The sequence below is a fragment of the Ctenopharyngodon idella genome, chromosome 8, assembly GCF_019924925.1.
Source record: "Ctenopharyngodon idella isolate HZGC_01 chromosome 8, HZGC01, whole genome shotgun sequence".
In the NCBI taxonomy this organism is placed as follows: domain Eukaryota; kingdom Metazoa; phylum Chordata; class Actinopteri; order Cypriniformes; family Xenocyprididae; genus Ctenopharyngodon; species Ctenopharyngodon idella.
The window spans coordinates 19,119,518-19,144,045 of record NC_067227.1 but is presented as its reverse complement, the minus strand read 5'-3'; the positions used below and the strand labels follow the sequence as shown (position 1 = coordinate 19,144,045).

The 24,528-nt window shown below is 35.9% G+C and overlaps 1 protein-coding gene across 4 annotated transcripts in view; it reads right to left on the bottom strand.

Moving 5' to 3' along the window:
• Positions 1 to 24,528, bottom strand: part of ccser1 (coiled-coil serine-rich protein 1) — an 88,953-nt gene that overhangs the window by 54,682 nt on the left and 9,743 nt on the right. For 3 of the 4 annotated variants that reach the window (XM_051901962.1, XM_051901964.1, XM_051901965.1), the window contains exons 4-7: positions 17,533 to 17,623; positions 16,942 to 17,010; positions 16,698 to 16,812; positions 1,350 to 1,491 (exon numbers count right to left, since the gene is read on the bottom strand). In XM_051901962.1, coding sequence (XP_051757922.1) covers positions 1,350 to 1,491; positions 16,698 to 16,812; positions 16,942 to 17,010; positions 17,533 to 17,623 — 417 coding nt within the window. The remainder of the gene's footprint in view (positions 1 to 1,349; positions 1,492 to 16,697; positions 16,813 to 16,941; positions 17,011 to 17,532; positions 17,624 to 24,528) is intronic. The other variant, XM_051901963.1, reaches the window with a different exon arrangement.

The following is a 24,528-nucleotide window of genomic DNA, read 5'->3' as shown; positions in this document are numbered from 1 at the left end:
GTCAGGGCCTTTTTTTTTCTGGCGGAAGGAAGACTTTTGGTGAAAGTTTAATTCATGAACGTTGCATTGGTACATATTTTTGGCTTTAATATTTGTATTGTGTGGTAACCATTTTATAAAAGCAATAAGGTACTCGAGGCTAGTGCTTTATCGTGAATAAGTCACGGCCGAAGGGGTTGCAGGCACTCACTTGTTCACGATACAACACAGCCTCTCGTACCTTATTGCGTACTTATATTCATTCATTAGTTTAATGTAGTACTGACACTAAACTCTGTAAACTTGAATTTTTTTCCCCCTCACACAGTAATTTTATGAACTATGCACAAAATGTATTGTTGCATTTTTGTATTGCGATATATTGTGACACGATATATTGCTACACCCCTACTACTCCCACACCATCCATGCATCAATGTAGCCAGAGCAACTTTTCTCTATTTGTGGATATGACGAGACACGCACGGGTGAGTGAAATATGTATGCAGTTTCGTGTGAAAACCATCCCGTCAGGTCTAAAATGTAAACACTTATAAATAGGCTCAATCAGGGTAAGACAAAAACACATTTGGGAAGAATGATTGATTATGTATTTACTTCATTTACTTGTTCATTTTGAAAAAAAAAAAAAAAAAAAAAAAAAAGTTATATAGTGTACCTTTAAAACCATAAAAAAATAAAATTAATCATTTTAAATTATACAAGTGAATTCAGGCATCACAACGAAAAATAAATATTCATTTTGAGATTTGCTAAAGGTTATATTTAAGAGTGTCATTTTAGTGTTTTTTTAATAAAATAAATTTAAGTAAATCACAAAAGTAATCTAAATGTAAAAAAGGGGAAATGTCCATGTACAATTAAATACACCAACTGATACCGTTCGAAAATATAAATACAGTATATAAATAAAATATAGGCCTGTAACCAATATGGCACCAATAAATTTCTATGAAAAACATTAGGTCACACACACACACACACACACACACGCACACGCACACGCACACGCACACGCACACACAAAATCTCCAAACAAATGATACTAGACCTGTACAGAAGTACTTATTGTAATGTTTCACTGGCAGAACAAATCAACACTGTGGCATGCTTTTTTACCTCTCACAGCCTTGTTTTCATTCGTGTCACATCAAGTATGGTGTCTACTCTAACCAAGGTCTGCTTACTGACTGAATGTGGCTCTTTTGAGTGTGATATCCTCCTGGTGTTCACCCTGAATGATGAGGCATGAAACTGGCAGGGCACAGAGAGCTCTTCTACCTGTTCTAATGTACCCGTGATGAAGGCCATAGCAGCTTCATGAATCAACTGTCAGTGTGGAACATTACCTCCTGCAGGGTCCTGCGTAACCGCAGCAGAAGAGTCTTTACCGCTGTGCAGTCCTGCTGCATCAGCCTGAACGGCAACGCCTCCAGCCCGGCCAAAGGTTCATCATCACGAGACAGACAGAGAGACATCGGCCGCTGCTCCCTGGAAGGATCATAAGAACATTTCTGTGAGCAAGAAACAGTCTGAGTTTTGGGGTAATGATACAAGAAAATCCACAGAAAAACAGATTTCCAACATATATTGGCAAATTAATGTGCATACAATGCAATATATCAGCATTTAATGCAATTTCAAACATGATTCAAACTAGAATCAAATGTAAATAACTTCATTTTAGTCTACTGATTGCATCCAAATTTCTGGGTAAATGAACAGATCAATCTTTTATATAGAGAATGGGATTAAATTAAACTTGATTAGGAGTGCTTTTTGAAAAAGACAGAAAGGCAAAGGTTCAGAGTGGAGTAAAGACCCTCGAGAGATATCGGAGAGGAGTCATACCCTCTTCATCAGGCCTTTCATTCAGTCCAAGTGGATACTAATCTAAATATAAACTCAGACAATTAGACGGTAAGAGGTTACAAAACATTATTTTTTCCAACCTGCTGAACCTTTACTGAACAACATTAAGTTCAAATACGGGAGCAATATAAGAGGAATTCAATGGGGGTTGAACGTCTTTTCCAAGGATGAGGTACACAAAATCAAACACTTGCCAACCAAGGGTAAGGCAATATCTATTTTCGAGAGAAAATCTCTTTCGCTCTTCATTTTTCAACGAATAAAAGCCAACTGCATATCAATACTGGATATCAAAGATATCTTCAAAGGACGCACAGGGTATTTGGACAGATAGAAATCTCTTATTGAGAGTTCCACACAAAACACACTGGGAGACCTCTTATTAATTACAACACTTTGATTCTGCTCAAGAGAAGAATCACACTGCAGATCCAGACTTGTCTTTTTATACGTTTCTGGACTTAGGATCGAACTTAACTCAAGTGCGTCAGAAATAATTAAGTATTTATGCTTTTTAAAAGTACAGCAATAACAGAAGATCAAAAGGAACCTCTGAGTTTTCAATTAGAATTAAGCATCGATTCCCTGAAACCTCTCCAACAGGAGAGTCGAGGAGTCCGTAAACACAGTGAGACTTCCAAACAAACAACTGACACTTTTGTTGTCGTTTTTCATTACCACACTGTTTATTTCAGGGCCTTTGTGGTGAGTGTCCTTGGAGCTGCAAAAAGAAAGTGAAATTTCACTTCGCTACTCCACGGCAGGTTACAAGCTTTTCATCTCACACTTGTCAATTAACATCACCTTCTGAAACATCCTCTCAGAAAAATGAGAATACGTTTTCTTTTTCCTCAATCTGTAGCATCAACTGGTAAAAACATACTCTCCATTCTGAAGTACATATTCAATTGTTGCTGCTTGGTGAATTTACGAAAGATTTCATAAACGGCTTGTGTTGCTAAATGCCTCAAAAAGCATAGACAGAATCCTGACTTATTCATGATCCCCACGCTGAGGCATGGCATAGGAGAGGATGTGCTCATTCAACATACTCATTAAAATATTAGAGCCTGTATAACTCAGTGTCTGCACAGAAAGCCAGCAGCAAAAGCACGCTTCATTCTTTGTTTTTGCCTGCGAGAACTGACTACGGCACCTAACAGATTCCTCTAATATTGTCTTTTACTGTGACACGAGTCAACGGATGTATTTGTCAAAGCACGGTATGGAAAATCAATCACTGCACACATGAATTACAAAAACACACAAGGTTTATTACTTTAAAAAAAGAAATCAGAGTAAGCACTGCAGGAGTGATTGTATATTATTCCTTAACAACTCTAGATTTCCTTTAGCTTGGACGCCTGAGGCATTCAACACCATTCTGAAATGTTTTCCAGAATAAAGGACTCAATTTTGCCACTTTCAAGCAATTTCCAGACACATTAAAACACAGACCTGGTGTTAAATGCTGCCTCTTATAAACAGAACTGTCAGTGTTATTGTTCTATTTGAAAGGGGATGTTATTTACTTGACGAAGCTCTACAGTATGTATCAGATAATTATCTAGATTCAATCACTAATCACAATTTTAGATGTCAGGGCCTTTATGATTCGGTTTAACAGGCATTGTGTTTGGCTACAATAACTAGAGTAATTTAAAGATGTGAGGTGAAGGTCACACTGTGACAACACTTAGCTGATGAACATGCGGACAGAAACTGAGCCTCGTGACTGATTTGAAGTAGCTATATGTAGGAAGTTTGTCATACAAATAGATATGCTCAGACTCGACTCACATTTAGAGTTTGGCGTTAGCATGTTGCTAAGGTAAAAGCGTAATAGTCAAGTAAACAAAATTGCATAGCATACACAAATGTAAGGTAAAACAGTCCAGTTTTAACCACATTGAACTGTTTGTTACATCTGTATACAAGTGCACTATTGTTCAAAAGTTGTTGTTTTTTTTTTGAAAGAAAGAAAGAAAGAAAGAAAGAAATTGATACTTTTATTCAGAAAGGATGCATTAAAGGGTTAGTTGACCCAAAAATGAAAATAATGTCATTTATTACTCACCCTCATGCCGTTCCACACCCGTAAGACCTTCGTTCATCTTCAGAACACAAATTAAGATATTTTTGTTGAAATCCGATAACTCAGTGAGGCCTCCATAGCCAGCAATGACATTTCCTCTCTCAAGATCCATTAATGTACTAAAAACATATTTAAATCAGTTCATGTGAGTACAGTGGTTCAATATTAATATTATAAAGCGACAAGAATATTTTTGGTGCACCAAAAAAACAAAAATAATGACTTATTTAGTGATGGCCGATTTCAAAACACTGCTTCAGGAAGCTTTGGAGCATAATGAATCACCGTATCGATTCATGATTCGGATCGCATGTCAAACCGCCAAACTGCTGAAATCACGTGACTTTGGCACTCCAAACCGCTGATTCGACATGCTAATTCATTATGCTCCGAAGCTTCCTGAAGCAGTGTTTTGAAATCGGCCATCACTATATGTCGTTATTTTGTTTTTTTTTGGCGCACCAAAAATATTCTCGCAGCTTAATATTAATATTGAACCACTGTACTCACATGAACTGATTTAAATATGTTTTTAGTACCTTTATGGATCTTGAGAGAGGAAATGTCATTGCTGGCTATGCAGGCCTCACTGAGCCATCGCATTTCAACAAAAATATCTTAATTTGTGTTCCGAAGATGAATGAAGGTCTTACGGGTGTGGAACGGCATGAGGGTGAGTAATAAATGACAGAATTTTCATTTTTGGGTGAGCTAACCCTTTAAATTGATCAAAAAAGTAATTATATTACATAGGCTTTATAATATTCCTTTAAACTTTATATTCATAAAAGAATCCTGAAAAAAAATGTATCTCGTTGACCGATCCCAAACTTTTAAACGGTAGTGCATATTTATTATGAACAATTCTCCAAATTCCCTTGGAGAAGTCAGTCCTCTCAGCGGCCATATTCATAACACTTCCAGGTGTGCAATTTCTAGTCATACAAGTTCAGTCCAATTTGTACATGCCTGTATGTTAGTTCAAATGATTCTTTTGACCTTTAGTTGGTAATTCAAATTCTACAGACCCCCTATTGAGTGCCACATCTATGAAAATATAATTAGCTCAGAAGGCAGGAGTACAGCTGCCATATATAGTGTTATGATTTCTTCTTTTCATCTATTTACAAGTGGACGATCTTTGTTAAAGGTGAAGTAGGTGATCTGGGAAATGCTAACGTTAGCCTGCTAGCATTGAAAGCATACAATCCCACCCTCCCTGCAAATCGCCATCCAAAACCACACCTCCTCCAAAACACATGAATGCACACACACAGTTGCTCTCAGCAAAGTGTTACAGGAGATGGCGTTAAACTACCTCATGTCTCAAAGCACATAACATTACGATAATAATGAACGTAAACAACTTGTACCTGACTGCTGCAGATTCATTTCGGCGTTGATATTGTTGATATGGAAACGCATAATTCCGAGTCTGACTGAACAGCTCTGGTTAGAACGTCACGGGTTGCCATCTCTTAATTACGGTAGTTATGGCGTGAACGCAGCATAAGCTTGTTGTTTTGATTCGGTAGGAACTGTAAAAGGTGGCTGCTGTTTGTTTGCGGTGCTCCATGACTGAGTATCTATCTGCATAGCATGAGACGCACTGATGACATATGATGTCTGCACGAACCGGGTGCGCGAGGGTAAACATACTTTGATGGGCAAATAGGACATTGTATTTCATTCGGATCTAATATAATAATTGGATAAACTTTTTATGGTCCTACACCTTTCACAGACGATATATATTTATAAAAAAACATTTAGACCGTTTAACAGTGATTGCTATCAGTATAGGAGGAGACTTTCAACCAATATAACAAAAAATGTATCTGTACTGAATCACCTATTGCATCTTTAATTTATAATAATAGAGCCTACAATGTCTTAAAATGGCTGCCTACTGTATGTAGGTAGCTCACTAAGTTTTGGAACAAAGCCTAAAGGTAATTTATGAGATCACACAGTCCATTTACATTTAGTAGAGGCAATACTGCTATTAATCAAGTCTTGGAAAACACTTTGCCCCGAGATGTACCTAAAAACTGCTGACCTCAGGGTGTTTTCATTATGCTTTCATTATGCTCAACATTTAAAGTAACACAAAGAGTAACACCTACATATTCCACTTTAATCATTAAGTCGCCTGCATCGCCCCACTAAATAATATCCATTATCACCTCATTTCCGGCCATGATCTGATTATGCCACTGAAAGACTGTCACCTACTTTGTTCTTTTAAGCATATGACCTCTGCTTAGCAGGCTGACATCTCCCCTGCGTGAGCTCTCATTTAGAGGCTGTATGTTATTTAAAGTTGAGAGGCAGAGCACTGGAGTTCTGTACTGGCATCTGTCAGATGTAAAAGACTCCCTCAGGTGAGTCGACATTCTGTATTACATCTATTAGCACCGTTTTCTCATCAGGCCATTAGCATCCTCATTAGCATTAGGGAAAGACTGGCCCTTTGTTCTTTTAATCACATAGTAACTTTGCACTAGAGGAGCAGAATCCCGCCCATGTTCATGGTTGCATACACTTGTTGGAAAATACAAGTGATCTGAATGCCTGGCTGTAGGAGCAGTGTTCAGATCAGAGAAATGTTCACTGTCCTTGCTAAACAGTTATAGTAATGAGAGAGATCCAAAAACGGTTGCCCTTTTTCTGCTGTGGAAACAAGGAAGATACAGAGAGGGACTGCTGTAAAAATGGAGTTTACAAGAAGCATTCATCTTTGATTGAGAGCTTGAACGAGATAGAAACAGAGAGTGAAAAGTGGTATTAAATGAATTTGCATGATCTTCCCTGCCAGCCAAAGACAAATTTTCACACTAGGGGTGGGCGGTATGACCAAAATCTTATATCACAGTATGAGTAATTTTATATCATGGTAACAGTATCATTCACAATAATAGTTATTTTTACTGGAATTTCAACCTCAAAATGCTTATACACTATCACTCAAAAGTTAGGGGTTGGTAAGATTTTTAGTCTCTTCTGCTCACAAAGGCTACATTTATTTGATCAAAAATACAGTAAAAACAGTAATATTGTGAAATATTACAATTAAAAATAACTTTTCTGTTTTTATATATTTTAAAATGTAATTTACGGTAACATTTATTATTATTATTATTACTGAAAACTAAATATTTTGCTAAATATTTTTCTGTGAAAACCATACTTTTATAGGATTCTGTGATGAATAGAAAGTTCAAAAGAGCAGTATTTATTTGAATTCGATTTTTTGTACGGTCACTTGGTCGACCAAAAGCATCCTTATAAAGCTGAATAAAAATATTAATTTCTTAAAGCACTCACTCACTAGCCCCAATATGCAAACATTTTTTTTTTTTTTTTTTTTTTAAAGATTATTCATAAACAAACAAACAAACAAATAAAGCAAACATTATATCTTGCTCTCTAAATATTATTTTGGTATCGGTCATTAAGGACAACCTACATTGGTTGACTACTAGCATTGCATATTTACAGACCACTCTTCCTATGCTCATTCTTTATGCCACTGGCCATTTTGTTTATCTAAGCAAGACAATTTGACAAACACAACAGACTGCAACAAATTGCTCAAGTCCTATGAATGCAAGGATTTCTGGCAGCAATGGTAGAAGTCAACAGTTTTCACACTGCCATCAACCATTTCCCTTAAACTCATTTTTGCGCTTTTGACTCATTTTTATTACAACGACTAGCTTCAGGCCAGGATCAGCACCCTCAGCGATGACATCATCTCTGTTTGTTTGTTTATTCTGAACTTTTCAACCCCAAACATCTGAAAAGCTTAAATGTGTTGATTCTGCTCATTACGTGACGTCCCTTGTGGCTTAATTGTGGTTTATTTATTTCTATCAGGGAATTAAGTGATGATGTCAGAGAGGATACGGTAGTGGTTGCGGGCGGTTTGTTGACATTAAAGCAATGTTTCTGGTTGATCAAATATGTATGCGTTTGGAGGAGTAATTTGTCACAAGTCTTGCACATACTGGGTTCATTTAAAATTGACAAATTCCATTGACATTTAATGTTAAATCTTTGTTTCTCCCTTCAAAAATATTAATAACTCAAGCTTTAATTGCTTTCTCCTTTAGGTAACGACTTAGTGTAGAGGACAATTACAGACAACATGTCATAAAGACCTCAAAAGAATCCATTCGCCATTTATGACTAAGAACCACTTGCGTTTCAACATTTCATGGCTTGTGGAAGCACATCAGGTGAGAAGGCGGTCGGCCTCACATAGACTGTGTCCAATCAGTGATGTCACAAGCTTCCTTGCTATACGTGTGACAATGGATTCTGCCACTGTGACTCAGCCAGATCCCCAGGAGACTTTCCCCGAGCCAGATCTCATACACACACACGCTGACTGCAGAGAAATCAACATGACGCCACAACCGAGAGTGTGATCAAAGGTTAATAATCACACCCCCAACTCCACGCTTCAGAAAAAATAAAAAATCCCCACATCTGACTGGATCACAGTAATTAGTTATGCTCAAACTAAAAGTATCTCGCTCCTTTTGTCACACCTGAGTTTTCTTGAACGTCCCCTCTCGCTCTCTTTCTTTGAATCACCTTGACAGACTTGGGTAAGGAGACTGGGGAAAGTAGCACAAGGCCAGACATGCTGCCTTCTGTTGTGGAGGACCACAGCTTGCGGAGAGCTGAGGATTCTGCCCCCTGCTGAAGCAAACCTGCTCCTGAAGGACACAAGGAAGAGAGAGGGAGCGAGGGCCCAGCTGGTCGTGAGTTTTGAATCTCAATGTTTCAGTGCGTTCTGGGCTAAAGATGCACTCAGCAGTTTTTTTTTGTTGTTTTTTTTTTTTTTTTTTTTGAAGGCTCTTCATCTCAATGTACTTTATATTAATGCTTTAAACTCTTGAAAACCTCTTTAAAAAATGTAAACAATTATTAATATTAATATGTATATATATATTAAATAATAATAATTATTATTATAGAACGCAAATGATGATGACGACGACAATTAATAAATGTTTAATTATTATTATGATTATTATTATTATTATTATTTTCACCATAACCTTGTCATTTAATAAATAATAATAATAATAATATTATTATTATTATTGTTAGTAGTAGTTACATTTTAATAAATAATAAAAAAATATTATTAAATAATAATACATTTGATTTAATAGTAATTAATTACAATTTAATACTTTAACAATTATTATTAATTATAATTGAATAATAATTTAAATTTAACAATTTAAATAAATGGATTTATGATGACAAATCGTGATATAAATTATATTATTCGCAGTAGTAGCAGTAGTATGTTTATATAGAGCTGTTCAGTTTAGTCCTAAACCTGGAAAAGAATCTGCATGTTCTCTAATTCATGAGTTGTGGGTTTTAAGAAATATAGTTTCAATTCATGAGTAAAACATAGATCTGTGATTTAAGGTTCACATTTAGAGCTACAACATGAATTACACATCATCACACCTCAAATGGAAATCTTTTTGGTTCCAAAATGGTGGCGGAGCTTTAAAAAAAAGTTGCAAACAACAACTTCAGTACTTGTTTGATTCATTGAGCATGTAAACTTGCATTCTTGAGGTAGCTGGAATCTATATTTTACTCCCAAATCAAAAACTGCTATTCTAACCCATTATGAATTCTGTAGGGAACTTATGACGAATTAGCTTTCTGTTTGGCCTACAAATCAAAATCATGGCAGTACAGCTCTATAGCAAACATGCCTGTTCATGGCAGCCACTAAAAAAGGGTCACCTTGTAGGTTAGAAGAGATCTCACTGAAGTCTTCCAGTCATATTTTTCAAAGTTAGGGTTAGTTATTAATTTCTTTATGTGTAAAACTTTTAATGAGGAAAAAAAAAATGACTGACTGAGTGCACCTCTAAAGAAAAGACGACCAAAATTTGATTTAGAGAAAGTGTACACGGAAACTGAATAGGTCTTATGAACAATTAGATTTCTTTCTTCCTCAGACGACCTTGCTGATAGTTTAACTAAATCAGATCAAACTGCAATACAGACTTGGCCATTTTGTTCCTCACAAAATGAAAAAAAAAAAAAAATTTAGTTTGATTTGGGTTTCCTTTAATTTAAACTGTGACTCTCTCTGTGTGAAAGCTATATAAGAGAAAACCAATCATAAACCTTTCCACTGTCTTTGGCAGCACTGTTAAGATGAACTGAGCTCTTTCTTCAGCTCTTCCTATAGCTTCATTTTTCTGCCTCTCTTCACAGAGCAAAACACTTCCTTCTGCCTCTCTTCAGAGCTGTAAAATGGGCTAGCGCTGCGTCGCTGAGCGAGAAAAACATAACACGAGCTGCCGTGCATCAGTCTAGCTGACGGTTGATGCGTTTTCCACACCAACAGCCCAGATTTCGCCTTGGGATAATATATCTTGTCACTTAGTCAGGGTGTAGGATTATAGCCCATCAAACAGTGCATCCTCAACTCTAGCTGAGCTGACTCACAGCAGAAAACAGGCCTCCCAGCCACTGTCCATTAAAGACATCTATACTAGCTGACACCTCCCCACCATAATGACACTATACCACAATCCAATGCATCTTTCAAGTCTTCTGAATGACGAATTTGGCAAACATGAGAAAAAGCCAACTACTTTACTTCTTTTGAGTTTCATTATTTTCAACGCTGGGTGAATTATTAGATGCTAAGAGCAAGAAAGAAAAAAAAAAAAAAAAAAAAAAAGAATAGTTCACCCAAAAAATGAAAGTTTTGTGATTATTCACTCACTCTCATGTTGTTCCAAAGCAGTATTCTGCCTTTTTATGGAATACATAATTTTTCCATACAACAACAGTTCATGGTGATTATGGCATGCAGAGCTCCAGTAAATAAAAGAAAAATCCATGACTGGTGCACTATATTCTTCAGAAGCCATATCATAGCTTTGTGTAAGAAACAAATTTAAGTCATTATTTACACGTTCAGAAGATGTGTGTCATACCCAAATATGAAATCCAATTGCACTACCGTTTAAAAGTTTGGGATTTTTTTTTTTAAGTTTTTGAAAGAAGTCTCTGCATTTATTTGATCAAACATGCAGCAAAAATAGTAATATTGTGAAATATTATTACAATTTAAAATAACTGTTTTCTATTTTAATGTACTTTAAAATGTAATTTATTCCTGTGATGGCAAAGCTGAATTTTTTAGCATCATTACTCCAGTCTTTAGTGTCACATGATGCTTCAGAAATCATTCTAATATGCTGATTTGGTGCTCAATAAACATTTCTTATTATTATGAATGTTGAAAACAGTTGTGCTGCATAATATTTTTGTGGAAACCATGTGATACATTTTTTCAGGATTCTTTGATGAATTTTTTTTTTTTTTTTTTTTAAAAACAGTAAAGACATTCATAAATTAAAAAAAAAAAAAAAGTCTCTTTTGATCAACTGAATGCATCCTTTCTTAATAAAAATATTAATTTCTTTCTAAAAGAATTTTAAACTGTATTGCATGTAGAAAGAGATGTGAGAGACTAAGTTGAGTGGTGTTTTCCAGCAAATAATACCCTAAATGTGAGTCTATTTCTCTCACAATGTTATCATACGGCTTCAGAAAACTCAAAATATTATGTACAAGTCATATGGACTACTTCTATCATTGTTTTATGGTGGTTTTTGTTACTTTTGTACTTTCTACAAAATATTGCTTTTGTTTTCCTCACAAAAAGTAACAACATATGGGTGATACATGTAAGTAAATAAACAGAATTTTCATTTTTTTGGTTGAACTATCAGTTTAAATGCTGTTATAAAATGGTTAGTTCCTGTCCTTGATTCTGATTGGTCAATAGCTTGTCCTTTTAACAGTTAAGGGGTTTTCCTGTGACTGACAGCCTAGTCAAAGCATTTGTCAGTTGCATCTTGTCTTTTCAATATAAAAGTCTTTGCTACTGAGTGACTCACTCATAAAGACAGTCTTTGCCGCCATCTAATGGTGTAATAATGTAACTTCTGTTGCTGTTCACGGTCAGGGACTATTTTTTCCCCCGGCGGAAGGAAGGCTTTCAGTGATTTTACTTCATGAAAGTTCATTGATACATATATTTTTTGGCTTTAATATTTGTATTGTGTGGTAGCCATTTTATAAAAGCCATAAGGTCCGCTTCGCCTTGTGCCTAACAATGCCCTTCAGCCGTGACTTATTCACAATACAGCACAGCCTCTCGTACCTTATTGCTTACTTAATACACCATGTCAAGTCACAAATAATTACTAATGAAATTAGTTAGCACAGCATAAATAGCATTAGCCTGGCTGACAATGAAAAAGGTCAGACAAGGTCAGACAATCATAGCACAAATTGTGAGATCTTTAACATGATAAGAACAGAACAGTCCTGGTGTGCCATAAATTTAGAAAATAAATACAGAACTTCCTCAGATGCAACATAAACCAAAATAAAACTGGCTTGCAGGGCTACTCAGTAAGAAATCTCATTCAAAAGTGTGTCAAAGATATCAAGACAAGGTCATTCAATCACCACCTGCTGACAAGGCGAAAATACGTTTTCTAGAAGCAGCACGCCTTTTATGAGGCATACGGTAGCTCAAATACTCTATAAAATGTCATTTAATAGTGTAGGTTTGGAAAAGTACTTCTCATAACCTTTCAGCAATATAAGGTAATATTCTGCACTTCAGTGTTGCATTTAAAAAGTAAATCTTCTACTTATTTAGAAAACAAATATAGCACTTATTACAAGTAGTTGGCATGTGGTGGTTTGGGTACATTCTGTAATAATTTCAAAATAAACCCCACTCTATTTTGGGGCATGTTCTAAAAACTGTACAAATAATTATAAGGTCAGGAAATGTATTCAATTTTCTAGGCTAATTTCCATGCTAATATAATTTGCTCTGTGTCCACATGGGATTCATCCAGTTTTGAACTGACTCTGCTGTCATTACGCACAAGGATAAAACTGCCAGTCAGAGTAGACTGAGAGTTTGAGAGCACGTTATCAAATCAAACAAACTGTCGGTGCAGTCAATGCCCTTGTCAATGCATCAGAGAAAGTTTGATAGTTAAGGGAACAAGATGCAGAGCAGTGGAGGAAGTAGGACTCACATCCGCTGAGAACATAACTGTATAAATTAATCTCATGTCAACATGATAATGATTTGGTTTCTTGGCATGCTAGTTAGCGATCGATGTAGTTTACTTGGTACTCTGTGAATTCATTTAATCAAAATCCGTCAAATCTATAATAAATCTATATATAATAAATGTCAAAGTTTCTGTTCACACTTTCAGGCAAGATTTCTGGCTTTATCTGTAACATATCTTATAATTAGAAGCACAGTTTTTTTTCCTGTCAAACACAATATATATATTAAAAATGGTGTCACAGATGAAAAAGTCAGAGGTTGGTACAACCCAAGGGCGAGTAAAGGTTGACAAAGTTCATTTTTGATTGAACTTTTCCTCTACACAGGACTAAACATAAAACGTACTAAATGTTTCTAATAAAAGAGCTGACTTAGAACAAATATGAATTTAATAATGTCGCTACACTGCAGTGCTGACTAATTGTTTTCTGTTATTTTATGACCACATCAAGGCTTCTATTACTTTGAGGGATTAAAAATAAGAATGCCCCAAAGGTTTGGGCCCAATCTGAGAGATATTCAGATCCGTCACTTGCCCTTTTGCGCCAGTGCATATAATTTACATCTTACTGCAAATAGGGAAAAACCTAACAATTTAATTTAATTGTTATATATAACATTTTTGTTAAATATTAAATAGCATTTATAAAGGTAAAATAACACTAAATAAAAATAATTTAGTTTTTTTTATTGACACATAGATAATATATTTAAAAGTTTTTTTTGTTTTTTTTTTAACTTTACTCAGCAAGACATTAAATTTTGTCAAAATAAATAAATGTGGTTCTATGCTCTAAAATAGCGTTACGACTAGGGATGGGCATTTTTGGCAATTTTTCATTTCGATCATCGATAGGTTTGAAAACGAGTAATCGAGTACTGGGGGGGTGGGGCGGGGGCGGGGCATGTGCAGGGGGCGGGGCATGGCCGTCATGAAGATAATGAAAATATCTGAAGACTAAATGAATTTTAAAAATAAAAATATGACATGAAAACATGAACATGTGATTGGAACACTGTTAGATTATGATTACGATGCAGCAATGTTATTAATAAAGAAGCGTCTAAAAGGAATAGCTGCCTGAGGTGAAGAGTGACTTTATGCTAATAAACTGAAGCCCGTTCTATGACACATCCTATGATATTAATCAGATAACTCAGATACATAACAGACGTAACATTACAACTGGTATCTGCACAAAAGGATGCAAATGACAGTGAACTTTAAGTTACGCGCTATAGCAAGAGTGAAAGAGAGAGAGAGTGAGAGAGAGAGAGCTCCCGCCGTGATGCGCTTTCATGACAGCGCGCTGAAACACGTGCTGAATTTACTATAGATTTTTATAATGTTCTCATTATAACGCTATGTTTATGGCAGATTGGTGCTATATTTTCATCTACATTATTAAGTGATTCCATAAATCGCCTGCTCGTTTTCGAAGCCATACGAATTAGCCTATGCCATTGAACAAATATGGCGAAAAAAGCACTGCTGCATTATTATAACATCAGTATTTTTATTTCTTTATTTATTTTAAAAGAAACATCTAAAAGCATTATGACCGTCTCAAATACCTAACTCCGATATCAGGCATTGCATTTGAGCGTGAAACTAAACACTGATATGCAGCGCATTCAGCATGCTAATAAATGTTGATATCCCAACGCATCCTATATTAGATTAATCAGATGTAGCTATTACAAATTTTATCTGCAAAAAGTTCGCGAATGCAAACGTGAGCTTGACCGAAAGTGTAAAAAACACAGCCAATGAAACGAAAGCACAACAAATTCACAATCTAGGCTACATTAGTGTCACTATTGGAATTTTTTTATTTATTGTAATATTTCAGCAATATTTTGGATTCAATTTGCACTTTCTGATCAACTAAAATGTTATTTTACAGTATGAAAATCACTGATGATTATTGCTAAATTAATTATGAATAGAATTTAAAGGATATTTTCAGCGCAAGATAAAAGCTTGGCGCTGCACAGCTTGCATTGAACTGTATTTTCATTCATCTTGTCAAAGTGAAGCCAGACATCACTACGTGACTTCGAGGCCATTCTCTCTCACGTCTTTTGACGCATGCTGTGGAAAGTCAAATTTGTGATGTTCGATAGTTGTTCAGATTGTTACACACGTGGATCATGTTCAATTATGTTAAAAAATATGTTAAAAACTCTCAAAGCGTAGGGGTGTCCTGCCTCTTTATTTTGGTAAACTTGTTTGTGCTTTGTTTTTGATAGGCAGTTAGATAAGCCAACTGTATTTTATTTTGGTATTTGATTAGGTTATTTAATTTATCCCATTTACTTTTTTACATTCATTTTGTTTGTTATTTCAGCCTTTGGTCACCCTGAAGACATGCTCTTTATTCCATTGCTTATTTCTTAATTTAACAGTTTTCTCTAATTAGTTCCTGTGTACCTGTTTGGTTATCGACCGGAGTGATTCCTTTTTTGTGATTTCACTACCACAATCCAGTTTTTTATTATGCCCTTTACAGCATTTTCTCTATACCCCTAGATCAGGTGCATAATAACAAGGGTTCCTAAAATCTGGCTCTGAATCAACCCTAATCAAGGACACCTGAACAAGCTAATCAATGGCTGCATCTGAAATCGCATACTTCCCTACTATATAGTAGGCGAAAAACAGTATGTGACAAAAGAAGTACGTCTGAATTCATAGTACTCATAAAAGAGTAGGCAAAAAGTACCTGGATGACCTACTTCTGATGTGATTCTGAAGTGTGCATACAATGGACACTTTACTATCCCATTAGGCCACAGGAGAGGATTTATGAATGGCAGTGACGCTGGTAGGTCACATGATAATGACAACATGACGAATGTAGTACATCCGGATTACCTTCATAATACACACATTCATACAACATAGAACATACTTTTTTTTAGTGGTCACAAAGTAATTACTTATTCAAAATAAGTGCCTACTACCTACTCAAGAGAGTATGAGATTTCAGAAGCAGCCACATGTCTTTCAGAGTATCAGTTAGGTGAGTTTGATCAGGGTTTCAGCTAAACACCACAGGTCAGCAGCCCTTCAGGGCCAGGTTTGAGAATCCCTGTTATAAACAATCACGGTTTCAATTTTTCATTACTGATAGTAGTAAGAAATGTTACTTTTGCTGCAAATCAGCATATTAGAATGATTTCTTAAGGAACACTAATGGCTGCTGGAAATTCAGCTGTGCCATCACAGGAATAAATTACGCTTTAAACTTGTTCGTTTCCTTATTATTTAAATAAATGCAGCCTTAGAGAGATTAAGAGACTTTGACAGGTAAGTCACAATCTGAACTACAAATCTGACTGGGCCAGCAGAAAAATCCTTATTGTTGAGCTCTGCAAGTCTATTTTGTTCATTAAGAAATTGGATGATCATTGTGTGGTTTGCAACAAGGTAAACACCTTCATGAGTTATTAAAGCAGGCATGTTACATTATCCCCCCTGTCAAAGCATTAATGTTCACAGTGTGTCTGTGAAATTGAAAGGTTCGCAGAGAAGTTCCAGTGAGGAAAAGATACCTGAGGGGGGGCTCCCTGGGCTCTCTTCCAAGGGTCCGGTCAATGGAGGCCTCCAGGGGTGAGGGCAGCAGGTTGAGGCATGATGCAAGGGATTGACTGGAATCCTCCCGTGAGGCTATAATAGCAAATCAAAGGGAAAAAAAGCTTATGGATAAAAGCAAGCTTCAACTTTCTTTATTTCCTTGAAATAAATGATTTATTTAGATTTTTAAGACATTTTTGTACAACAAACAAAATGCAGTACTTTGTCGGGTCACCACTTGTCCAATGTGTAATTTGGGTCCTGAAGCAAAACCAGCTGGAAACCACTGATCTAGAGGAAGTTCATGCCAAAATGACTTCATGCACAGGCGCTGCAATATTTACTTCTCTTGCAAAAAATATGCTTTAGCAAATATCAGCAATGACATCCGCAGTGTTTATCTGTCTACAGGCTTTGCCTGTGGTGCACGTTAACGTGTAGCGATGTATGTGCTGATGTAACTCCTCCCGAAAAAAATATCAGAACATTTGGAAAATTAAGATGACTACATGACTAATCCACAATTGCATGCATGCATAACTTTATGGTGTAATATTTTACAAGGTATTAAAATCTGAAGTCTTATTCGGCTAAAGTTGGAGGCACAGGGAGGGGTAATAAGGTCTTGTCTTTTTCTATCTACGGCAAAAATCATTTCTTCAAGCTATGCAGCTATTATAAGAATGTGTAATCACTATAACAAGATATTCAGAGATTTAACAGCATGAATATGAATGAGAAACAAATGCCATAATACATGTTGCAGAGTCTGAAGTAAAAGGAGAGAGCAACTGGAGTCTGGAAAAAACATACCATGGTGAGGTCGCTGGTCATCAGAAAGGTCGAGATCCAGCATTAGGTCATCTTCATCCAACTCAGATGAGCCAAGGTTATTCAAAACATCCTGGAAAATGAGAAGAAAAAAAAAACTATGATGCAAAGGTCAAAATATAGCATTTTTGCTTAAGAGGGCTCTCAATGAGGATGGTCCAATGTTTATTTTACATTGTATGCCATCTTTTTCCAACAAATGGTGTGATGTAGTTACAAATGTATTTATATATGTAATTAATTATACAGAATATAGTGCATATACATTTAGAATGCATTATTTCCAGCTCTTATTGCAAATTACAAACAATTTTACAAAACTTAGATTAAAATAAATTTAAAAATATTATAATTGTAAATATATTTTATTTTTATCAAAAATGGATAAATATTATTATTTATATAATTTAGTGAAAAAAAAATAATTATAATTATTATAATTTAGTGAAAAAATATAAGCATACTGTATCTTATTTTTTTGTGGTGAGGCCAGTGAAAATGTTGAGGGCAAGTAAAAATCTAATGACCAGGCAAAAAAAAAAAAAAAATTCTTACTGTTGAGACCTAGTGCCCATACAAGATTGGTATTTTACTAGTTATGACATTTAATGTATCTATTTTGCAGTAAGCAATGACTAATGACATTCTTAAATTCAGCCCAAACCTCTAGCTGCGTGTCATGGTCTGTTTGTTAAAGCATGACGACAAAAGAGCATTTAATCTGATTCAAAGACACCTCCACAGAAACTCTTCCTCACATCTGACTAAATGTCACCCCAAAAAAAATAAAATAAAAAATACACTATGCACTCAAGAAGCAGAAAACCTGGATATTGCTCAATCCAAAGTGGGCCTTCGGGTGCTGCTTTTCAAAGTGTCATACTGCCATCTTGTGCCCAATATGAAGAAAACATCTTAAGATTTAAAAAAAAAAAGCAAGGTTGTTTATTCTAGCAAACAAGCCAGACACGGCAAAGCTCTAATACGGAGTATTTGACGATAATCTTATTTAAAAGTGTATGTAAAAGACAAAAAGGCAAAAGTGCAGCTGTTATGTCCTATTAAAGTGGAGAAGCGCAGCTCTGTGGCTAATTAAGCAGGACAGAACAAAGGACTGGATAGTGCATCAGAACAGAAAAGTGTGTTAACTGTGACTTTGCTAGAAATTAAAGGGTCACTGGGCACTTAATTAAGACTCTCAGGATATGAAATGGTGTGGCCTTTACCTCTGTGAAATATTACGATGCCAAATGACAAAATTAACATAATACATCACTACTGTAACAATCTCAGTAAGAGTGTAATTCTGATGAAGTGAACGGTCTTAATCGGCAACCTGTTCAGACATGTTCTACATATATTAAAGAAGAACCGTGTCATGGTTCATAAATGTCCTTGTTGAACATAAATGTTATTTTTGTGCATAATCATGTAAGCATTCTCAATCAACGAGATCAATACCCATAGACACAGACACTGACAACAGAAGCACAAAGGACAAAAACTGCCAGTGCTCGATAAAAATGGCCGCATGAAAAAAAGAAAAAAAAAAAAAAAAAAGATGATGAGATGGTCTTTTTTTTTTTTTTTCAAGCGTTTATTTCTAAGGGATTGAGAAGGTGTCAGAGAGCTGACATTTGGTGTGACTCACTCTCTATCTCCCGATGTTCAGATTGATTTTTCTGATCTTTTCATGTCAGTGTCAGGAGAAAACATGCTTTACTCATTAATGAAATATCCTGCGGCCCTTGACAAAAAGGTCAAAACAGTTCAATGCCAATGTAAACAACTTTTCCCCCTTGGTATTTCAGAAATCACTTTTAAAAAAAGAATACATAAAAACACTATTTAAGGAGACATTCGAACAGAATGATATTGAGACATGATGTGAGAGATTCAAACCTATTTTTCCAACATGAGCACCAAGACTCAATGTGTTGTGTCATGGCTTCAACAAGGTTCATCAAATCACGTGTTTATCAAATTAATTAACTGACGTATGAGCATCTTGAATTTATTCATTGTTTAAGTGACACTTTACACAGAAGTGATTTGATTGTGTTTGTATATTTACATGTTAATACTGATTATCGTTTATGGACGTGTACATGCTATATTCAACCATAGGGGCTTTCACACCGAATAGTTCTAGGAACTCAGTTTTAGGAACTAGCCACTAGGATAGTTCCCCGAGAACTAATTTCACCCCCGGGTCATTTTCCTGGCTGCATTCACACCGGGAACAGGAACTGTGAAGCGGCCGGCAGTGGCGTCTTTAAGCTCTTTATTTACGAACACTAAAAACTGGTGGATGGAGGATGCCGTGATCGGAGCGGTGTTTGTTGTGTGTCGTGGGTTTCGTGATAACAGAGTTGGAATGTAAACGCATAATTTACGCAACTGAAAGAGCAAAAAGTGGGGCTAAGAGACAAAATCTCTTATGACAACTTTCAGTATTACATATCATCGAGGCGGAAAAAGAACACAACCCTGCAGACAACAGGTAAATGCCGTTATCGCTGTTTTCTACGGTGGCTGAGAGAGCTCAATGCCCTGCAAATTAAGAAAACACATGCAAATAGAAAAAACACCAGCAAATAAAGAAAACATCTTCATCATTTTGACAACACACATGCTGCAAAAGTTCACAAAACAACCAAATACAGAAACGCGCTGCAAAAGTTCACAACACAACCAAATATAGAAATGCGCTGCAAATAGCACAGACCAGGCCCTGCAATCTCAAGCCCCCCTGCTATGATCTGAATTATGACGATAATGATGATAATTATAAGCTACGTTTATTTCATAGCGCATCACCACATAACCGACGCGCTGCAATAAGATGTTATTAGCTAACTCCTCATTAAAAAAAACAACTTGTTTAACGCAAAATAGCCTATATTCTCTTTTTTTTTTTTTCACTACGTATGGGCCACAAGAGAAATATAAAAAAAAAAAAATAGGGTTGACATTATTATAACATGTTGAAGTAGAGCTCTCATCGCTCAGTTTTTAGTTTCACTTTCTGCAGTGAATAATTGACTGGGATTTGAGACTTCTTCACCAGCATAACTCTAGCGCCTTCATGATTTAAAACGCAACGTGACATTTGTCTTTATCAACAATTCCTCGCAAAATGATGGACAACGATTCACAATTTGCTAAATAATAAATAATATATAATATATATATATATATATATAATAATAAATTCACACAAGCCCCCCTGAGAATACACCAACAAGTGACGAACCTGGCTGGGACCGCTTATTTTTCAGTGTTTACTCTTCAGTGGTGTAGCAATGGCCTGAAAGGTGAGGGTTTTTTTTTTTGTTGTTGTTGTTGTTTATTTGAACACCCTGGTCGTATGTGCATTGTGAGTATTCGCGTTTTTGTATTTGGTTGTGTTGTGCATATTTGCAGCGCGTTTTTGTATTTGGTTGTGTTGTGCATATTTGCAGCGTGTTTTGTCTTTGGGTGCGTTGTGAACTTTTGCAGCACATGTGTTGTCAAATTGATGAAGATGTTTTCTTTATTTGCTGATGTTTTTCATGTCTGTTTCCCGAAAACATAGTAACTCTGTCTCACATTCCTCATTCGAACCACGTTAGTTCAACAATATAGTTTGTTTACGACGTCACACAGGTGGTGACATAATAACGCCTACTAATTAATCAGTTCTAGATCTAATTAATTTCAAATTATTGCTGTAAAAACAAACATGGCACCTGAAGACTACTTCGCTATTTTTGTTCTCCGTTGTTTTGCTTTATTTTCAGATGTTTAATTCAATCGCAAATTCCCTCTTACATAACTCCGGTGTTCCCCCGCCATACTAGGGTATGTACGCACATGTGCACTCTTCAAAAACAATGTCGTAGAATGGAATTTGTATATATTTGGATTGAAAGATACAGAATGTACTGCATGTGGCCAAAACTATAGAATAACACAAGATGCGTCACTCGTATTGTTTTGAATGGGAGAAAGTGCAACGCGCGATATGGCGGAATAAGTCCCGCTTTCTAAAGAGCCAATCGGCGATTGGTAAAGTCATCGCGTCACATGCAGTGGTCGTTAGAAGCTCTGGTTCCTATAGAAACAGTCAGACGCGCGCCTCAGAAATGAGGCACAAGAGACGTGCATTTAGGACTGCGCATGCGCATTAGCTTGATCCAGCTTGGAAAAATACAGTTTTTTGTCATGATTTGAGCGTTTAGAAACAAAATTTATGAGACAGATGTTGGCAGATTTTGTTGGTGATTTCAAATATGAAATTTAATCGAAAGCTTGGCAAACCGTTTTGGAGAATTTGATGTTTCCCCATTCAAAGAGATAGGAGCTGCACTTGAATGCCCGAGAGGCGTTTCAAAGATGGCAACCGAGTGAAATGACTTGTCTTAAGGGGGAGCATAATCTATGCAAGTCCACGTCATACTAACAAGAAACTATGCTTCTAACCACAGGTCGAAAGCTGCAGTTCCAACCACACAACTTTGTGTGCTGTTTGGCAATGTTCGTTAGGACTATGGTTTCAAGAAACAAAAAAATCTTTGAACTATGCTGGTAACAGACCATAGTTAGCTACCAATGCTTTTGGGAAACACACTCCAGTACAGTTTATTCATCAGAAAGACCAAAGTCTTCTGCTATACCTTTGAAGGCTGATTGCAAGCTAAATCAATTAGGCTGTATCAAACAAGTACCATCTTGATGCAAATGAAGCTGCAGAAGGCAAAGCTAAATTACAGAACAACACTTGAGATTTACAAGCATGCTGGCCAAAGATTACAGAAATTGGAAACTACTGTAGTTCCTCAAATGTTAATGTTTGAAGAACATTAGAAGAGCAGTAAATGGCATGCTTCCCTTGAGAGCAGTAAGCATGACCACAAATTTTCACTGTGACAATGGAACACTTCCTTTTCCAGCATGTCCGTTTACTCAGAAAAGTTATGCGTGTCTGCCTCATTAAAAAAAAAAAAAAAAAAAAAAAAAAAAAAAAAAGAGTTAGCAACTCAACAAATGGGGATATCATGACTTAAAATAAAAAAATCAGTATGTAGCAACTGGCTTTAAACAGAACATAGAACACAGAACATTAGAACATTTTGACATGAATTAAAAAACAAAACAAAAAAAACTCACTTATTCATGCTTAAATTGATTTTGAAAATGACTCACGTATCAGTGTGTGTGTCAGTTATTAGACCAATTCATATTTCATACAAATAACTTGTGAGTTTAGAACATGGATCGAGACAGATTCATTAAAAAGGACCAACTCATTCATTCGCAAATCGGACATCACAGAATACAATGTTCATTCTTCCATGCAGCGAGCACAAAGCAAAACGCTGCACTTTCTCTGAACTTTGACTGAAGCCGTCGATTGCAGAGCGATTGCACCGTAGGAGGAGATTTTCCTTCAACAAATCCGTCTCATCCTGCAATTAAAATGCGGACTTATATATCTCTTTATCTTTATCTGGCACAGCATCGAAAATACAAGAAACAGGATCCTCAAAGTCACCCAAAACATGCAGCATGTTCCCAAAGATTTCCGATGTTTGTTGGCAAACCCATGATCAGACAATCGTCCAAGAACTACTGGCAAACAGGAAAATGTAAATGAAAAGGTCAGGTCAGCCCACAGCCACAGTGAAGGTAAACTTCTCTCACAAATTTTGCACAGCACATGATTTGATGACAAATTAGTAGTGGCACCTTAGCAAGCATTAAAGAACAATAACACAGGATGTGGCGTTTTCCTCCACTGCGCTAGAAAACAAGAGCAATTAGTTTGGCCTCAAGCTGTGCAGGTGCAGACTACATTATTCAGAAACAAAACAAAGGCTTTATGACTTTGTAGGAACTAGCCAAAAGTATGAGCAATTGTTTTATGTTACTGACAGAAACAACATTTTCCTGTAAGGGTTTTGTCTATGCAACATAAAAGCTCACTGAAGCTTAATTGTTCTGATTTATCTTCTAGCCCTATAACACCAATGACCGACACCAGCTAAAAATAGTCAGTTCTAATGTAACTACATTACCATTCAAAAGTTTGGGGTCAGTAAGTTTTTTTGTTTGTTTGTTTGTTGAACCTTTTCATTTATTAAGCAAGGACACATTCAACTGATCAAAAGTGACAGTAAAGACATTTATAACATTACAAAAGATTTCCATTTTAAATAAATGCTGTTCTTTTGAACATTCTATTCATCAAATAATCCTGGAAACAATATTTGTATTACTGTTCTTTTACCAAAAAAAAAAAAAAAAATCAGCATATAAGAATGATTGAAGGATCATGTGACACTGAAGACTGGAGTAATGGCTGCTGAAAATTCAGCTTTGCCATCAATGAATACATTACATTTCAAAATTTATTAAAAACAGAAAAATACTTTTTTATTTTAAATTGATTGGGATATCCCTATTTTAAAGTAGCAAGCTACCTTTTTCAAGTGAATAGACATGGGCCAGTATGGTCAAGTATCCTATTAGACATCTAATAACCAACTAGTTAATGGTTTCAGAATTGTTTTTTTTAAATATTTGAATATAAAATTTATTGAAAAAGTTTGCTGTACTTCAGCATACTAACAGTTAGAGTATTTGTTCTCATTGAAAACCCCACCACTACAGGCTTGTTCTCCACCGCATTCAACAAACTTCAACACAATATCTGTTGGACTTGCTGGCCTGCTGTGAGCAATGTTCATGTTATTATGCATAATCCACAGGTTTATTGTGAGGTCTTGTGGAGAGATTAATGGGCAGGATTTTTCTGGAGTCTGCTTTTAATAAACAAATGGTGGCTTTAATAAACTTGCTGTAGAAAAAAGGTTCAAACTGTTGGACACTGTGAACTATATGTTTTACAACCACAGCATTTCTATTCAAACTGTCTGAACTTTTGAATGAGAATCCATGAGACCAAGTTATTAGGTTACAATGAAGGATCACACA